Here is a 19,059-nt window from a genome sequence, read left to right as displayed (position 1 = left end):
AGGTGCCTGTACTACACCCAACAGAAAAAGACAGTGGTAAAGTCTGTACACACATTTTTCAGAGTGCTATTTAAGAAACTTGAAAATTTGGAAGTGCTATTGACAAACTGTTACATTTAAAAAGTTAAATACACACACATCTTTGTATACACTAATTTATCTAGTATGAAGCAAAGAAGCCACTCCAAAACCCAATGAACATCCAAATACTAAGCATTATTACTACTGCTAACATCAAGTTCCCATTTGCAGCTTTTGCTTTATGGTTTTGACCTTACTAGATCTCATTTTCATACAGGCTCCCTTGCCACCACACTTTTAAGAGATGTTCAGACACGCAAATATTTCAAGACAATGGAATTGTGATAAAAACCAAAAATCTGTAGAAAAGGGACCTAGGCTGAAGTTGGTTTTCATTTGAGGAAAAACCCCTTGCTTTTTCATATATCCGTAAAGTAACTATCAGACTTGAAGTGTTTGGTAAAATACTATTAATAGTTAACTCAAACACCTGTAGAAAAGGGACCTAGGCTGAAGTTCGTTTTCATTTCAACTATCAGACTTCAAGTGTTTGGTAAAATACTATTAATTAATAGTTAACTCAAACACTGTTATTAAAACATTCATCTCGCTGCCTTTACAATTCAAACTGCTTTAGCTCCAGGTGACATTCTTATTTAAAATTCTAGATTAAAGATAGCAAAACCAGGGATTCTTCTTCAGTCAGGGACAGTTCACTTTTTTTTTTTAATATAACATGGATATCTCAAACTCAGATTCAAATCAGTTTCAGTCACTTGTTAACTGTTGCAAACTGCCCCCCTCCCACCCTCAGCTCTGCAGCACCCATCGAGATATCTGTCCCTCTGAGTATTTGGGGGGAGGGTGGGGAGGCAAATTCTAGGACCATGGCTCTTATAGGCACTCATGAGGATCCAATATCAGGAAGAGGACAGAAGACTGAACTCCTCAGGACACAAGCCAGTTTACTTCATGTGGCCAGTACAGCTGACTTTCTGTACACAGCACAGCTACACTACCTATAGACAATTGCTTGTGAAAACCCAGACTCGGGTTACTCTGAAGACACTGAACAGTACGGCTACAATTCTCATGCTACGTTTTGAGGCTGGACATTTGGAACGTGAATAATGCCATTAACCCAGGAGAATTAGGTAAGCCCCATGGTTTTTCAATGACTTAGTTTTTGTCTGCGCTAATTTTACCTCCAAATCTGTATGTCTGAAACTCCACACTCTTCAAGTCTGCTTAAAGTGATTACGTCTTTTCAGTAAATCTTGGATTGTTCTTTCTCCCGGCTGCAGAGCTGTCTGCCTGCAATTTCTCAAAAGAGCGCCAGGATTTCATGTCCATTGGCCCCTGCCTTCCTGCCAAAAAGCACTTCAGAAATGAGAGCTGCTGCAGCTGCCAGGGTTTATTTACACACATTCCTGCCTCAAATTGAATTAATGAGCATAATTTAACTCAGGCAATGTCCTCCACAGCTCTTGTTTCTCTTTGCCCCTCTCGACATTTCTTTCTCTAACACAACCCCTCTTGTAGTCTGTCTTTAAAGCAGTACCTAAAGTGATTCTGGTGTAAAAAGCAATTGCAAACGCATTGTATCTCCTATTTGAGCTGATATACTCCTACATATCTGCTTACAGTTTCCTTTATGGAAAGCCCTTAACAACTACCCAGAAGGTTAACCTGAACTTACTTGCTCTGCTCAATTCAAGTTTGTCAGTTTAGCCAAGAGCTTCCACACTTGTAATCACTTACAAAAGACCTACCTTGGAAATAGCTGTGACGCAACAGATGAGAGCAGCTGATGCTACACTGTATCTACAGTTGTTAGCGTTCACACACTATATTTAGCAAATCTTTTCTACACAGGTCTCCAGCCCGTTTCTGCCCTCAGAAATCTGAAATTCTGCATCCACAGCATAAGGGCTTCCAACATCAACAAGCCCCGCGGGTGCTGTATGGACACATCACATACAGGGAGCTCCTGTTATGCCACTAAACAGGCCAATGCAGCGTTTCCCACGTGTTACGTCAGAGATGCAGCACAAAAATATTTCTCCAAATACTCACAACCTGCATGACTACAAAGCCCATTTTCCCTTCTATTATCACCCTATATGGTGCATGTATCTCACACAGTGTATATCACGTGGCTTGAAAGCCTTAGAACAAAAGCCATACACTTCTACTAGAAGAGCGTGGGAGAAAAGGAACTAAACCTTTAATAGTAAATATATTTGCTATGTCAGCATTTCACCAGCATCATGGACTAAAACATTTCAACAACACTTTAAACCGCTAGAGCCGCAGGAAAAAACTGATTGCTTGGCAGACAGCAGTTTGGCTTTCTGGGAAGAGTATTCTCTTGTGAAGTTCCCACAACACCGTATCTATCCAGTTAGGCTGATTCATGGACAGGATTTTCCTTCCCCTAAACAAGACTAACAAGATCCTTCGGAATATTTCAACAAGAAATCAATGCATTCCAGCACTTGTGGTTGAAACCACAACAAATTCTACGGACCTGAGTTTGCAATGCCTACAAACAGAAACTATTCGAGTAGTTCCAGTAAAATCAGTAGAATTGACCATGAGAGAAACAGCTACTCACCATGATCATACAACAGGCAGGCACTCTGGGATGGGAGGAGTTCAAAGGATCATCCCTGGATGAGCCTCTCCTGAAATATTCTCCAGCAGGATTAAGTTTAAGACTGATTTTGAGGCACACGTCAATTCCCTTCTGCATATACAACATCAGAAGCCAATACATACAAAACTGCTTGACACTGCATTGCAGAAAGTAGCTTAAAGTGTGAAGGCAGCGAGCAAGTGGGGGAGGGTGTGTGCACATATCAAAGTCTAAAATTGAAATTTTGAACTCTCAAGCAGAAGCCTGCTCTAGCTGCAACTGATACAGGCTGGCTGCAAATTTTGGTAACATTTGGACTAAACAGAAGTGGCATGTCCCAAATCCTCTGACGAATAAAGAGATATGAGACATTACCCCCAGTTACAAGGCTGATCATGTGTTGTGCTTCTGCACATAGACTATTTAGATGAGGAAAACCAGGGGTGTGGGGTTCCATGCCAAAAACAAGGGTCCATGAAAAGAAGAGATTGCCTTGGAAAAAAATGAGGGAGAGGGTCTGTAAAGAAGGTAGACATTCTGGCTGCAGAAAAGATCCTGGAAGCAGCAGAAGATCCCAGAGAACAGGGACATGCATAGAGATGAATGCCAGCGAATGGCCAGGGACCTTGATGATTAACACTTGTGGGTGGTTAACACTGCCAGCAGTGGCATGGCAGGAACCAACCCAACTCTTTGTCCAGCTTTCCCAAGCCAGCAGTGACCTCCCAACAGGGAAGGGAAGTCAAGACCTAGGGGACATAATGCCATGGTAGGGGCAAGCAAGTGAGAATAAACAAGTAGGGCAAGAGTGCTAATCTCTCTGGTTCTCAAATAAACCCCATTATCCAGATCCAATACAGGTTGTCATTTACTTTGTCTTGCCCATGACAGCCAGCACTAGGCTAAATTTAAGTACTAGCAGCCACTTTCATCGGAAGCTGATGCAGACACACATAGCTTTAAAACAATTCTGCTTGCTTACACAGGAAAAACATGATGAAACACTTATTCTTCTGACAACTAACATCAAAAGACCAGACACACCTACTCTTCACAGAACCAGCTCTAAATCTAGCCAGTAATTTCACTTTAAAGCCCCCCTGCTCCTTTGGCTATTTCCAACTTTTCATTATAATTCCATTCCCCTCGGTAATATTTCCTCCCTTACAGCTGAAAACAAATACACTTGTCACTAATTGTTTATTGGATCCTTGGAAAACACTTTGCATTTTGTGGATGCCTTTCATACATCTTTTGGTCTGCGTGGAGACGCCAGCAGTTCAGAAGTGCAACTGCTCTTCACATGTATTCTGAATGAACAGCAGTGGTGAGATCCATCAGCTCAATGAGATTTTTGCCTAACCCCAAACGACAACAGCAATTTTTAAAAGCACCTAAGGAAAACTATTTGACAGAGCCTTATTTTTTGTTGTTCCCCTCCCCACCAGATACCTATCTTGCTACTCCAGGTACTCACTTCTCCCTCTTCTATTTTTTAAAACATCTTTTTCTTTTTATATTGGCATGTAATTTTACGAAAGCACGATGAAAGTCCACCGTGTAACGCTATTAAAGAAATTCACTCTCACTTCCTCTGACTTCTGTATCATTAGAGTGGAGAACCTTCACCTGAATTTGGAAAGGCCTTCCCCGAATTCAGCTGCTGTTGAAGCAAAGCTTCAAGTGGTTATTTTTCATGCTTCTCTGAAATAGAAATAGCCTAAAAATACCCCTTTTTGGTACATCTCTCACTCTCTGAGCGACAAGAATATTTTTTCCACACGTGAAAATGAAATGCCAAACATTAGCTGTTCTACTGTATGGACATACACTATTGGATAAAACACTTCAAGCAACAGCTTACGTAGATACAGGAACCATAGAACTAATAAAAGAAATACCAAAATAAAACCCTTTAGATGTTTACTAAAACAGATAATTACTCCAAAATATTGCACAAGAGAAGTCCTTGCAAATGTGATAATTTTTTGTAGAGTCTAAAATTACACTCTGCCAACCGCATTATCTTCTCTTCTAGTCACTCACACATTTTGCATGCCCATGCAATGGCAAGCAATGAATTTAGTATGCTGTGGAAACTATGAAAGCCAATGTTTCTTCATTCTACCTTTTATATTCCTTGCCCACTCTCCAAATAAGAATTCCATTCCCTCAGCATCTCCTTTGCTCAGTCCTGGTGCAGCTCGTGGACTATTACAGGTGGAGCTGAGGGCTGGAAGGTATTCATCCTCTTCCTTCCCAGAACCCTTCTGAAAATGAGAAATGCTCCAAACACATGATGCAAATCTAAATTAATCACTCACTTTAGAGAATGAGGCGAAGGAAGTAAGTCTGCATATATTGTTCTGGTTCATTTCTTAAATGAAATAGCATCTCCAAGTTACTGAACAGGGCAAGTGGTAAGAAGTAACTTAGAGAAATGCTGTTTGAGACCATGAATTTGTGCTGATTTATTGAAAACAAAAGTCATTTCAGGTCAATTGCAACATTTATTCTACAGTTCAGCCACTGTACTGAATCTTCCTTCTCCTCACCCATCATCCTCCAAAATGCACTCCATGCTATAGAGAAAGAACATTTACACTTGTGTTTCTTTGGTGTGTGACAACACTGCTGTCCAAGTTTCCTCCGCATTGGCCTGATGACTCTACAGTAAGCACCAGGTTGCCTTCAGTCGTATACCAGACAAGGGAGATCTGTCCAGAGCTGCAAGACGGAGCCCTGCCAGATGCTTTGTGAGAGACTGTGGTTCTTAGTGGTGGAAGAAACTCGTTTCCCAACATCAAGCTACTGAGAGGTGCCACTGATGGGTTTCACGCAACAGAGACCAATGGTGGCACACCTAATCACGAGTGGCTCCGTCACACTTTAGGCACTATGTTATGGACAACACTGGTATTGTTCTCTGTCCTTGTTTCCTATCAATCCTATTGAATCACGTACTACTCTAAAGAAAATATAGCGCTCTCTGGAAGTGGAAACATGTATCTGCTTAGCACCGCTGCTGTAACACCCTTATTCTTTTCCACAGTCTCCTTCCTATGCCTTCTGACAAGGTTACTGGTACAGAAATACCAGCTCAAGTGATACGCATACTCAAATGAGAAATCACACTCTACAAACCAAATAAGTGGAGTTTGATTTCCAGCACAGACACTCAAAGGCACTCCAAAAACTTCCAGCGCTCAGATTAGAATTGCTTTTTGTTGGCCACATCCACGGACAACGAAGCAGCACAAGATACCATCATTGCTGCCAGCTGCCAAGTTAACAGGGAAGTCATCCGGGACAGATTGCACCGGCTGACCCGCGGCAGCAGGCAGGGTACTTGGGAGGGCTGCGCTCCTTCCAGCCTCACTACTCCTGAAGCCTGTGTACCCACGTTTGCCTTCGAACAATATAAGAGAGATCAGTTCCACTCCTCAGGGCTTTTTGGATCAAATTTTGACATAATACAATTGGGTAAAAATGATCTTATGAAATATATACTGTAGGGAGGAAAGGGAATAAAGGCATGTTCCAAATTGATCTACAAATCTTTTCCCATATGAAATAGTTATGCTTCTCTCTTACAAAAACGCAATCCAACCAGCACAGGAATGAAACAGTGGCATGGTGTACAAATTCAGCTAAACAAACAAAAAAATCCCTCACAAACCAACCCCCTTTATAATAAGTACATTCAAATAAAAACATAACATGACCCTCCTGTCCCCAGGGAATGAAGGTAAAAACAACTTCCCAAGCAAACACTAAATATCTGCTATCTGGGCTTTCCTGCATCCATCAGAAAACAAAGTGACTTAAACTGTGACCAAAGCAAGCTATAAAACCACTAATTCCAACTCATAGTCACCTCCTGCCCTCTGCAATAGATCCCATCTGCTGTTCCTCTTATTTTCTGAAGGAGCCACAGCTTCGTTGCTATGAGCTTAAATGCTCTTTTAAAAAACATCTTACATATACAACTACCCTACCACCTTCCCTTCTTTGTGTCCTAGACATTATAGAACAACATATTGATCTCTACCTTCATGTCCTCTCTCTCCTGCTCATCGTCCTCATGCCAGACCATTTAAGCAATAAACTCCACATAGGAACAGGGTAATGCTCAATGCCTTCACACTGCCCAGAAACGCGGCTGGTTCCCACGTATGACAACCACAGACAGGAGAGCCGAATAGCGAAGGTGTGCAGAGGCAGACCCAGATCTCTTGGCTATGAAGCCTTTTTGCGTTGCCCTCCAGCCCACCCTACCCATCCCCCATGTAGCACACTCAGCCCACAGAGTTGATCTGCAAAAGATGCCACAGGGTCTGAGAGCTTCACAAGAGGCTTAAAAACTGTTTCGCTACTCCCCAGTTACGCTATCTAACAGAAAAAAGAAGTTCTTTCTTCTACCACGATGCACACAAACCCTTGTTATACACGATAAACCCATACTGCAGAGCTATTTGGTTTTTCCTCCTTAAGTTTCTAATGCAGAACACAGCCTGCATCAGAAATGCTCTGATCCAGTATGGCAAGTCATACGTTCTTAGTTTGTCCTTGCTCGTCAGCGTGGCTCAAAACACAGACTTTTTCTTGTAGACATTAGTATACACTGCCTCTGGTACAATACAGTAGCTGCTTTTCTAAATTTAAAGCCAGATGTTTCTAATTAAGAAAATACTGAATAGGATATCTTCCAAACATCTTTCCACAAGCATGCAACAAGGCTTCACTACTTTTAAATCTATGAAAAAGTGATTTGGGGAAATTTTGAAGGACATTGAGCAACCCTGGACTTCAAATTGAAAAAAGATGCAATATTTGAAGGACAGTCCATTACCATGGAACAATAACTCTATCCTGAGTGAAGGAGCTTGTTCCTGGACACCACCCTACCCTACTCCCAAACCAGTAAATCTGGATAATCTGCCAATTACACAGAAGCGTAAGCGTTCTGTGCGCGTGCTGCATTTCTATTTAAGCTACTAAGCAGCATTTCAACTTGTTAAGGCTACCTGATCTCCAAACAAACATCAGTCAGACAGTGTGGCTAGCATCCAGGTTACACTGCAACATGGGAGGAAAACCAGCTGACACCCTAGGCACCATCTGTCCAACCTGCGGCTAACCATTTATCTCCACTCACTGTCCTATTGCTCCCCCCTCTAACAGACTAGCCTGCTAGCCATGGCTCTCCTGCAGGGCAGGAATAAAGACCAAAGTGAAGGTGGGCACGTGAAGGCTTCGGAGAAGTTTGGAGACCAGCTGACTGCCAGTTCCCAAACCAGAACAAGTTCTTATGCTCATGGCTTAACCCTACTTTCACATGGCTCTATACAGGAAATGCCAGTACAGTGCTGGCCACAGCTGCATATGTAAGTCCTCCTTTAAAGCCTTTATGAAATACTTCCAAAGGGAAGTATGTTTGGGACATCTTTAAGAAATATTTAGGACAGATTCACTGCAAAGTTGCTAAATAGATAAAGCGGCATGTTTTTGGGGGGGTTAGCCTCTAGAAAATAAGCATGTTTAATCTACTAGTTTCACATTGAGACGTTACTGAAATATTTATTTTCATTTATCTCCTTTTTTTAAATCTTTTTGGTGTATGATATAGCACACCACAACGCCAGGGATCTAAAAGTGACAGATTCATTTCTGAAAGCCATGTGTGGATCATAAAAACAAACCCACTCCTTCAACAGATGCTTAAAAATATATGCATGCTTCATTAGTCTAATTTGTCTGCTCAGAGCCTAGTCCAAAACTGCAGAAAAAGTTCCAAAACCACATCAAGTGCCATGGAGACTGCTGTGCATAATAATAAAAACAAACACAATCAGCAGGCATTAAGGACCTCAATCTGCAGGCAAAGTCTGATTTCTGCCTAACAGCTGGATGAAGCATTTCCACCGACCTTTTTTTTGACACCACAACGTAATGTGTAATGTGCAACCGATTGCAGACAAACAAACCACAATCAGAGCAGCCAATTTTCTAACTAGCACCAAACTACAGAAATACGAGAAGCCAGAAAGAACAACAACTGAGACCTCCGGAAAAAGATTCAAATGCAGAGAGAAAGGCAAAAATATTCTGGAAAACTCAAAAGCATACATTAAGCTGTCAGTATTTCAGTGTGGATTTGCAAGAGCAGTAATGTGAAACCTGTTTATTATGTTACAATGATGATTATTATCTTGCCTCCAGGATTTTTTTGTTTTGTTTCCAAATCTTCCAAACCATGCAGGTTTCTCACACACTTTGGCAATAATTGAACCAGCAAGATTTAAGAGAACTTCAGGCCAAAAAGGCCAGCTACTAAACTGGCCATACAACCAGCATCCATCAGACCTTCTAGATCACCTCCTGCCCTCAAAAGCCAACGAACTGATGCAATAGCTAAGGTGAGCCCGTCTTGATAATGGCATACACAAAGAATGGAAACCTTTGCTAAAAGAGGAACAGACGTTTTCTTGACAAACCATTAATATGAGTGAGTCCAGCTACTTTCACATCACATGGGATCAACTAGAGATCTTGATTACCGGGATCTTTTAAAAACCACCCTTAATCCAGGTAAAGCTGATGCACAACTTCCTTAAAGTCTTTATGTAAGCAGACAAATAACCTAGCAAGAATTTGACAGTTTAGCTGGAAAAAGAAAATAAAAATCCGTCAAGGATGTGTGCAGCACTAGGAAACAAAAAGCAAACCTGGCGTTAGAGCTGTGAAAGCACGAGAATGGCTCTTACATATAGCTGTTCCACTATGCAAAAAGCAGAGCTGGTGGTACAATTGCTTGGACTGTGATTTTGATGAATCTCCTCTCAAGTATAATTGTACAAAGTAACTGGGAAATGCAGCAGCTCCAACTGCAATACCTCCACCCACAAGGAAGCTGGAAGCCTCAGATGAGAAAGGGCTTCCTAACGCCATCCTGAGATCAAAATAAGGGGATCCCAAACTCAAAATGATTCTTAAGCCTGAGATATCTGAGATATAACCACACACAGCACAAAACAAAAGTGTAAAAACCTAGAAATTACTAACCACCACTTTGGATTAACCACAATATATGACCTCTCAAAACCAGATTAAAGCCCCCACTCTTTTACCCTTTCTCCTCCAAGCTGAAAAAACGAGACTGAATCCAATCTTCCTAAAGACATTTCCTTAATGGTAACAACTAATGGGGCAGAGACAAAACACAAAACTTACGTTAAGGGAAACACTGAAAAAAAAAAAAAAACAAACCCCAAAACAGTAGTCCTTTCTTCATCCACAACCAGTAACAGATGCTTCAGAGTGGTGATGGAAACACCCTTTCCCTGTCACCCCCACTCTCCCTTAAACACTAAAAATACAGTATTTTAGCTTGGGGTGGGGGAAGAAGGTATCTGTTTTTCTTTATCTTGGATAACGTCTGGATCAAGACTCAACACGTGATCACTTTCATACAAATATATATCGCCTTGTATACATACACATGCTTGCAGGTACAGGTATGTGCATGGATGGGAATACCTCCACAGAGGCTTCAATCCCATACAGTGTAATTTTGTCCCCATGAGCCTGAGGTATGCTACAATTCCTATGATGAAATCCATACAAGAACAGAACACGAGCAGTATTTCACTCACACCACCTGTCTGACATATTCAAGAAACGGGCACAAACATTACTGCTCGCTGTTCCCTTCGGCAAACCAAATCCCCATCCCCCAGGCAAACAGAATACCCAAGACTGCATGAGAGCAGGACTACGGCTAATGTGCTGGTCAACAAAATACCACTGGGTTATGAGCCACAAACCCCAAGAGTTCAAGAAAAGGCTAATGAAAAAAAGGCACTCGCAACTGTAGAGCAGCATATTTCTCTACCCCCTCTTAGTTAACGAGTATCAAAGTGGGTAGCACTTTTTAAAACATAAGCATCTACTTGTTTCCAACAATCTGCGGTGGTAAGTTCTAACTACTAGAAGGTGGGAAAGGATTTACATATTGTACAAAATGCTGTCATCTGGAACTGCTCATTCAAAAACAGTCAGCTCCCATACAAGTATCCTGGCTCAAAAGGCAAGACAAAAACAGGCACTGACTTCTCAGTGTCACTGTTCTCTGCAAATACAAAAAGAACTTCTCTTAAGACCATGCAAATATTCAAGAAAGCCAAGAGAGCTATCAGAGGGCTTCCTTCCTCTTAAAGTATTACTTCTGATACTATTAAAGGAAAATATTATTTGTATGTCTGAAAAGGTTCCCCCAAACCAGCCAATAGACTTTACTTCCAAAATACCAGATGTCACATTATTGGAAAAATTCTATTAAGAACTATTGAGATTTATTTAAGCTTTGTCTTATTATGTTACATGCATTCTATTATGAATACTGTAGTGGAAACAGAAGAAATATATTGACTCTTTGACAGCAGAGAATAACTAAGTTGCTTCCCTTTGCCCTCAAGGAGGAAAAAAAATGGTATTATTTTCCCTGTGAGAATGCTCAAGATCTAATGGGCAGGACAAAAAAAATACTTAGTGAAAATAATTTAATAAATCCCAGAAACAAAGCATCTTTTCACATACTTAAAAGTCTGTAAGGCTCCATGCTGACATTTGATGAATGGACGGAATAAATTGTTTTGCACCTCCTATGGCTTCTACTGATGACAAAGTCCTGGCTGGCACAGATGCTAGATGAGTATTACAGTCAAAACCAGTGCTATTGGATTTGCATAGTATGAGGATCTAAAATACAGTGGACTTCAGTTTTGAAGATAAACACACCAGCAAGACTTAAAACCAAAACAAAGTAATCTTTTCAGTGTCTCGTTTTGCTTTTAACATACCTTGATTACTTGTAAATGCAGAAAAGGTGATAGCAGGAGTAAAGGAATAGCTTAAGTCTGGGAAGCAGCAAGGCAATTCATTTTACCGAGTAGAGCCTAGCACGATTCCAGCTCATTTCACCATGAGCTGGTTTTATGACAGTAACAGCTTACTCAAGAGACTTTGTAAAATCATGGAAGTCATAAGCAAGTTCCCTTTACCTTGGGAGCTATCCTCGATTGAACAAAAGGATAAAGGAAACTAAAAATCCACGCTCTCCCACTGCTGCTACTTCTCTCAAAAATACAAGAAAATTGTGATACAACGGTATTGTTACACACACACTGAAAGACACACAACAGATTATTTCTTAATGCTTGTATTCAAAAAGTATCTTTCTAGAATGATGAACAATCTTTAACATCTTTGATTGACAATTACGGAGACCCAGGGACACAGCTCCACAAGTCCTGGACTAGACATTCAAAGTAAATGTGTTCTCCATAAAAAAAAAAGTACATTAGATTATTTTCATGTCAGCAAGATATTAGTATCACTTCTCAAGTCATAATGTCAGAAAACCAGAGCATAAAACCAAAGTTTAAACAGAAACACTTTCTAAAACCATAGTCAAGCAAAACCAAAACCTTATTAATATGAAGCTTTTGTTATGAGATCTGTGGTTTATGTCGGTGCAAGCGTTGATGACTAACACATAGCATGAACTTCGTTGCAGTTGCAATTGGAAAAAAAAAAAGGGAGCTACTTTTGAAGAAAAAAAAAAAAGCAACACCAAGCTAAAGCTGATAGTCTGACCTTTCTGGTATGAAGGAACAGCTCACCCTATTGTTTGTCTTTTAGAAGGTCGACATGTTAATGGTCTAAGTCTGCTGTGGAGGACAAGCAGTTCATGGCTCTGCATGATACTCAAGTCAAATTTCTGCTCGATATATGAAAATGTGAATTAGAGCTACTGATGCTGTATGTGCTGTGAAACACGCGAAGATCACCATGAAATACTATCAGAGGACCGAGGCTTTGTCTGTCAGTCACTTCCTGGCCGATCCCAGCCTGTCAGCTGTCACTCTCAGCTGTAAAAAGCTGCCCATGAAAATCTACCATAGCCTCCATTATCCCCAGTGTTTTAGCACAGGATAATAAAATATGTATTAGGCCAGAAGAGTAACAAAATCATGCCCGACTGTTCTTGTTGAGTACAAACATGACAGTAACCTTGAAAAATGTCTAATTGGCTTGCCAACACTTGGCTTTTTTATTACCATTTTGTAGTATGTGAGGGTGACATGACTTAAATATGCTTAGATTCGTTGTTAAAATTAGTTGGCTCTTCTTTCTGTATCATAAACAGCATCTTTGCATTAAAGAAAAACCCTAAACTTATTACAAAATACCTTTTTCCGGTCATTTTGACAACAGTTCCACTTCTACAAAACAACTTTTTAACCATACGTTTATTAAGTCCTTCATTGTTCATGGTAACCCCCTATTTTAAATACGCACAAGGCTCTTGAGTGATTTTGACAGGCTCGTGACTCAATCTTCTCACCACGGGTTGAAATAATGATACCGAAGGGAAAATTTTACCACCTGGAACTCAGCTGACACTGAAGAAACAAATCCAAAATTCCTCTAGTATTATAAAGGGACCAGTAAACGTATCAGCTTCCCTTCTGCTTCTGACCATCTCATCCTACTCTCAAGTAAATTCTGGTTTGTTTTAAATGAATGCAGGAAAAAAAAAAAAAGAACGATACAAAAGCAAAATATATGGAAAAGAAAGAACCGATGATAAAAAAAAACAAAATACCAAACCAAATAAATTAAATTTCTACCTGGCATTTTGTCAAATACAAAGTCTTACTAGGAAAGAACTAATGAAAGAGCCAGTCTCACTGCTATCCGAGTGAACTGAGAATTGTCATACAGTATCCACAGTGCCTATAATCACATATGATGTCACTTTTGGGGAGAAAAAGGGATCTGATGAGGAGATTAAGCTAAATGAATGCAGGGATTAAAAAAAGGTTAAAATGAAGTACAAGTGCTCTTAGTAGAGCACAATTCCTTTCCAAGCGTTGTGAGAGTGTTGAGGAAGCAGTGAGCGGCAGCGCTGGCGACAGCGGGGTGCTGTGCGGAGCAGCTTACCGCATGGCCAAGCATTCGTACTGACCTGCCCCAGCATGTCCGGTGCGATAGGAAACGTGGGCCAGATGGCCGAGTAGACACCGAAGAACACCAGCCAGAGCAGCATGCTTCCCCAGACGGCCAGGTGACTGAACTGTCAAGGAGAAGGGAAAAAAGGAGAGTCAACACAGGCACTTTCTCCATCCACCAAACTGATACGTATTTCTCTGTTCAGGTCTCTGTCGGTCTCACTCAGGCTTGTCTACTGCACTTGGTTTCAGGCCAGTAGCACAGGTTCTTTAAACAGCGTGAAACAGCTCTCCTCTTTAATCTTTGCCTCACGACAGGGCAGACAGATAGTCTTCTCAGCCCATCTGTCTTACTCGGAGCTCAAAAAACTCATTAGATTTTCCCTGGAACTCTGATTTCTCTCATCTAGCTCCTGCTTCCCATCATGTACATGCCAGGTTCAACACATACATCAAGATAGCAATTTTCAAAGGCTGAGGTTAAAGTTCACCTGGACAAACCCCTTATGGCAGGGTGTATGCACACAAGCCATGTGCACCACTCGCATACCCTTCACAGCAGAAGGTTCAGTGCTGTGTAATACAGTACCACAATCAACATCTACTGATCAGCTTTGCTTTCTTCATTTTAAAAGTGTCTTAAGTGATTTACAAATATGCAAAGCATCACTACAGGTTCTTTAGTCCACAGACTCACTGAGAGTAAATAAAAGTAGTATTACAGTGACTGAGAACAAGTCCAGCACAGACTTTGTTTCAGTTGCATTAAAGAAAGTAATTTTTCCTACGCACCCAAACTATTTTGCTGTTCAGGATGATTTAAGCTGTTTCACTTTTACACAGCACTGTATGGAATCAGTAATTTCAGTTGTAACAAGCAACTGAGCTCATTATTGGCTCCAGCTTTTTTGGATGCCAACAACTCCTGTGGCTGATGACTTTGGCTCCAATTCAGAGAAGTACCTGCATAAATCTTAATTACTAATTACATATGGGTTTAGGAACATGGGAATGAATTCACACACTGGTTGCTGTGGTGGACACAGCATGTTTGTTTAGTTCTCAGCTTTATACTTTCTATTTGATGGTTGGATTTGTTGACTTTGTAAACAGCATATCTGATTATTGTGTTCTGCCCTCTGCAAGACAGACAAAAACTTTTGGAAGGAGGATAAGATTGCTCCTCCTCTGGAAGCACTGAGCATCCTTGGAAAGGAGAGCTTTCTCCAGCATAGACAGTGAAATCAAACAAGCAAGGAGTCTGCAGCACCAGTGCAGACTGGCAGATAGCTGGGAGCCACTGCAGGCTGCCTTACAGTAGAAGCATTCATAAGGCAAAACATCAGAGGTGATGGAAAGAACGCTCTCCTATGCACTTTCAGAAAGCCCAAATTTTGTTCAACCCTAGAAGCTGCTGGGCTCATGAGCAGGACATAGGATAAGCCCCTTCGTGGAGAGACACAGTGGGCAGGAAGATGCATAAATTTTATTTACTCTGTTTCACTCAAGACATCTGACCAGCAACTGCTTTATTAAAAAAAACCAAACATTTTTTGATTCAGTTTTAATGTGAATAAAGCTAAGACTGAAGGGATTATTTTTTATTTTTTTTTTAAACATTTGGAGGAAGGGGGGGATTTTATCCTTTCAGTCTACTGGCTTTTCTAAAAACTATGGACAATTCCTGGGAAGATTCTGACTAAAATAAAGACCTATCACAGTGAGCACCTGTAGTGCCCAGCTCCACAAAGAACAAGTACTGTAAGGCTGATGCAAGAATTTGTCTTTAAGAAAAGCCAGCCCCGTGCAATGCCAGAACAGCACCAGCACTGCTTTCCCAAAAGAACGTAACACCTTCTCTGAAGCCACATCCTTCCTTCCAAACAAGTGGACAGAAGGCTCAGGATAGCTTGGACTAATGCTTACAAGCTGCAAACTCCTACAGACTTCATGATTAACCAGTGAAGATAAAAGCAAGCAAGGAAACCAATTTAAGACATACTCTTACTTTGTAGGAGGTGTATTCATGCTAGTGAAATGACTTTTCTTTAATTTTGTCTCCCTCCCGTTTTCCTTTCCAGTCTGCTGGTAGCACAATGAGTTTTTGCAGCTTTTCACCTTGCCCCTTCCAGCTCAGCAAATACTTTGCTCATTTTATATTGTCTTTATCTTCTCTTCATGGTTGTCCCAATCATGTCTTCATCTCAGGCTTGTACCCACCTGAATTGCTTCTCTACTTTTAAAAGAACTTCTGCTTTCAGGAAGAGCCCTCCTTGTCCTGCTTGAAAATGTTCCTTATACACACACCCCACCAACCTTTGCACTGTTGACTCTCCACTGATGTCTATCATTCACCCCTGTAGAATTCACGTGCACAGCAGAAATGAGTCCATCAGATGTGTTAAATGAATGACAGTCAGAAAAAAGAAAACAAGATGCCCCCAAATAAAAACTAGACACACCATATGGCTATCCTGTGCATCCTGTTCATCTGAAATAGTTTATTCAGTGTGGTAAAACAGTGAAGAAAGCTGTAAGTGTTTGGGGAAAAAGCCTACTGCACTGTTCCAGATAGGTAACATGTAACATGAAGCTGCTCCACACAGCTCCAATGTGCTGATTTTGTCATGCATCATGTTACCGCTTTTACCAAAGCCTTTCTTTCCACACTACCTACTAGATATACCAGGCCCCCAAACCATTTTGAATCTGCATTATTTATTTAAATCTTTCAGCTGAACCCATCATGTTCTCCCAAGTGGCAGTGCCCCTCTCACTCTCAAGAACAAATTGCATGTAACCAATCCACTTGATGATGGAGAAGAGGCTTAACTCAATGTTGTACATTTAATACTCTTCAAGTAACCTAAAGATTTTGTGTGTTGATTCACTCACAGCTGAAACAATAATTGCAACCAACATCAGATTCCAAGATGACAAGAGTCCAAGCAATGGGACAGGAATTAGAAGTGTATATAGAAAAAAGTTGATTCTAAACAGAACTTTTCTATGCATAACAATGATTTCTTTATAAAATGCCATGTTAAAGAACACAGATCTACTGAACTTTATGGTATCTTTTAAAATAAAATTTAGAAATGAGGGGATTGTGGTTATCCCCAAGTGACCGAAAAGACACGTTACCCAGGGAAGGGGAGAGAAGAGAGAGCATCAAATAATTCACAACGTAACATGACCTAAACAGGCTCACATGCCTCCAATGCAGACTTGGATACATGCTCTTCTAGTTCATGAGGGATTAATTTGTTTAAGTATTCTTGCCTTTTAAAATGTTGGTACGCAACATAGAACTTAAGCATAATCAACAGCAAAAAAAGAACACATCTTGTTTTCAGATGAGGCAGAGAATATTAGCAGAACCCTAATAATTAAATAGCCCATATAGATAGCATTGCATCTTTAAAATTCAGAACAGACATCAGCTCATTAATCTTAACTCCTCTGTGAGGAAGGAAAGAAAACATTTTACAACTAACAGAAGCAATGAGGTTACCAGATTTAAACCAAGCCCCTCCAAGAAACTGGTAAAATAAGTATATGAGAGTCCTCAAAAGAGCTTGGTCTTGAGGGCTTAGTATGTCATGAAACCTAGATTTCCGTAAGGTATCTCGTAGATGCAGAGAAACAGGGACTCCATCAAAATCAAAAGGTTAGTGCTTCAGAGGGACTGAGGGAAAGAAGGGGAGAAAGGTATTGAAGGTTCATAAACACAGAAACCTTCCTTCCCCCATAGTCTTTGGAGGTCACTGCCCTGCCAGATGCTGACACCCACCAGTCAGTAACAGAGCACTCCCTCATTGCAAATAAATTACTCAAATCTAGGAATCAACAGAACCATTTGACTAACGTTCTTATTACACTACATTTCAAACCAAAAAAATCTCATCCAATGTGAAGTACTTTTTACTAGCTTCAAAGACATTTTCAAAGCCCAGTTGTTTATCTGTGGGCAGACACCTTTCATTCTCTATTGCATTAATTTTTAAAGGGGCTACAGAGTACAAAGATGATGTGTCTTGATCTATTTCCTTAAGCAATTACAGCAGTATGTTGATTTCATGCAAAATTTTCTCAATTGTAAATATTTAGAGAAGTTGGCAATCTACTTTTAGTGTTCTCTTCCCACTTCTGACAGGCTGTCCTTTTTCATCACGCATATTGTGTGATCTACGAGTTCATTTTCTTCTCATATCCTGTAATTACGGAGCTTAGCAGTTTATCCTTACATGAGAGATCCAATTAAAACACTGAAGCCTCAAGTGATTTTTAGTACTTTTCTGTATTAATACTCATTAGGGAAAAAGGTGTGCTAATAAAATAAAAGATAGTGAAAAGTACTTACTCTAGTCCACGCAGTTGTTTCCAAGCCAGCTTTCAAACAAACAGTGACTACAACATACTGCAAGGAAAAAAAGAGAAAAGAAAAGTTCAGTACTAACACTCTCAAATTCAAAGGTGTTCACGGCCCAATCTCCCCTTTACACCTAAAAAGTTACTACCATTTAGGTACCAACCCAGGGCCTTGGCAGTGTGGGATGGGGGAAGGACAGAGCAGAAGATATTGTTGGTGCATGTCTGGAAAAAAAAAAGAAATGAAAAAAGAAGGGGGAAAATCATGCACACAAGTTTGATTTTATTTTACTCGTACACTTTCTTCTGGTTGACACCATTTTCTCATAATATAAAAAAATTTTAAAGAAATTCTACCATTCAAAAATTGCTGGGATACACAAACTTACAGTGTAAACTATGTTTCCAACAAATAAATAGTCAATTCCCTGGCCATTTGTGAATACTGCATCTGAAAGAAAAAAAGTTAGCATATTTGTTACCAGTTTATCAACAGAATGGACAAAATCATAGAATGTTTCCAGGGATGGCTCATCTACCAGTTCTCTGGGCAACCTGTTCCAGTGTTTCAAAAATACAGAGATTTTCAGAAGAAAATAACTAGTCCCAGCTTTGCCTTTTAGAACATCTAAAAGCACTTTTAGAAGCTGTGAGATAATGGTAATGCAGAAGTTTTGCTCGGCCAGGCCTTACCCACGATGCTTGGATAGAGCAAATATCCATAGTCCTACCTGCCAGAAGTCATCCTAGCAAAAGGGGAAGTGTTTGCCAGACTCTAACATGTAATTTGTCTCTACAAGCTGAGGTATGTCAACGTCACTTTTTCTGTTGTCGCTGTCTGTTCTGTACTACTTAGTGGGATTTGTTAGAGGTGTCAATATTTGCTGTGCTTGCAAAGAAAAACCCAGTAAAACACCAGCTGATTTGTGGTGAAATAACACTGAATTAAGAAAAGTCACAAAAATTTCATCTATAAAGGACACGTGTAACATGTAAAATATCTTACTGGAGGTT

General features: G+C 40.4%; 1 protein-coding gene across 1 annotated transcript in view; it reads right to left on the bottom strand.

The window, feature by feature from the left end:
* The window catches only part of ATP8A2 (ATPase, aminophospholipid transporter, class I, type 8A, member 2), a 279,869-nt gene that overhangs the window by 86,490 nt on the left and 174,320 nt on the right, over positions 1-19,059 (bottom strand). Inside the window, exons 25-27 of the mRNA XM_009890610.1 lie at positions 18,435-18,496; positions 18,038-18,094; positions 13,692-13,799 (exon numbers count right to left, since the gene is read on the bottom strand). Of these exons, the coding sequence (XP_009888912.1) occupies positions 13,692-13,799; positions 18,038-18,094; positions 18,435-18,496 (227 nt within the window). The remainder of the gene's footprint in view (positions 1-13,691; positions 13,800-18,037; positions 18,095-18,434; positions 18,497-19,059) is intronic.

Source organism: Charadrius vociferus, unplaced genomic scaffold (genome assembly GCF_000708025.1).
Source record: "Charadrius vociferus isolate BGI_N301 unplaced genomic scaffold, ASM70802v2 scaffold278, whole genome shotgun sequence".
Classification (NCBI taxonomy): domain Eukaryota; kingdom Metazoa; phylum Chordata; class Aves; order Charadriiformes; family Charadriidae; genus Charadrius; species Charadrius vociferus.
The sequence above is the reverse complement of the archived record's forward strand: the minus strand, read 5'-3'. Positions and strand labels throughout refer to the sequence as shown.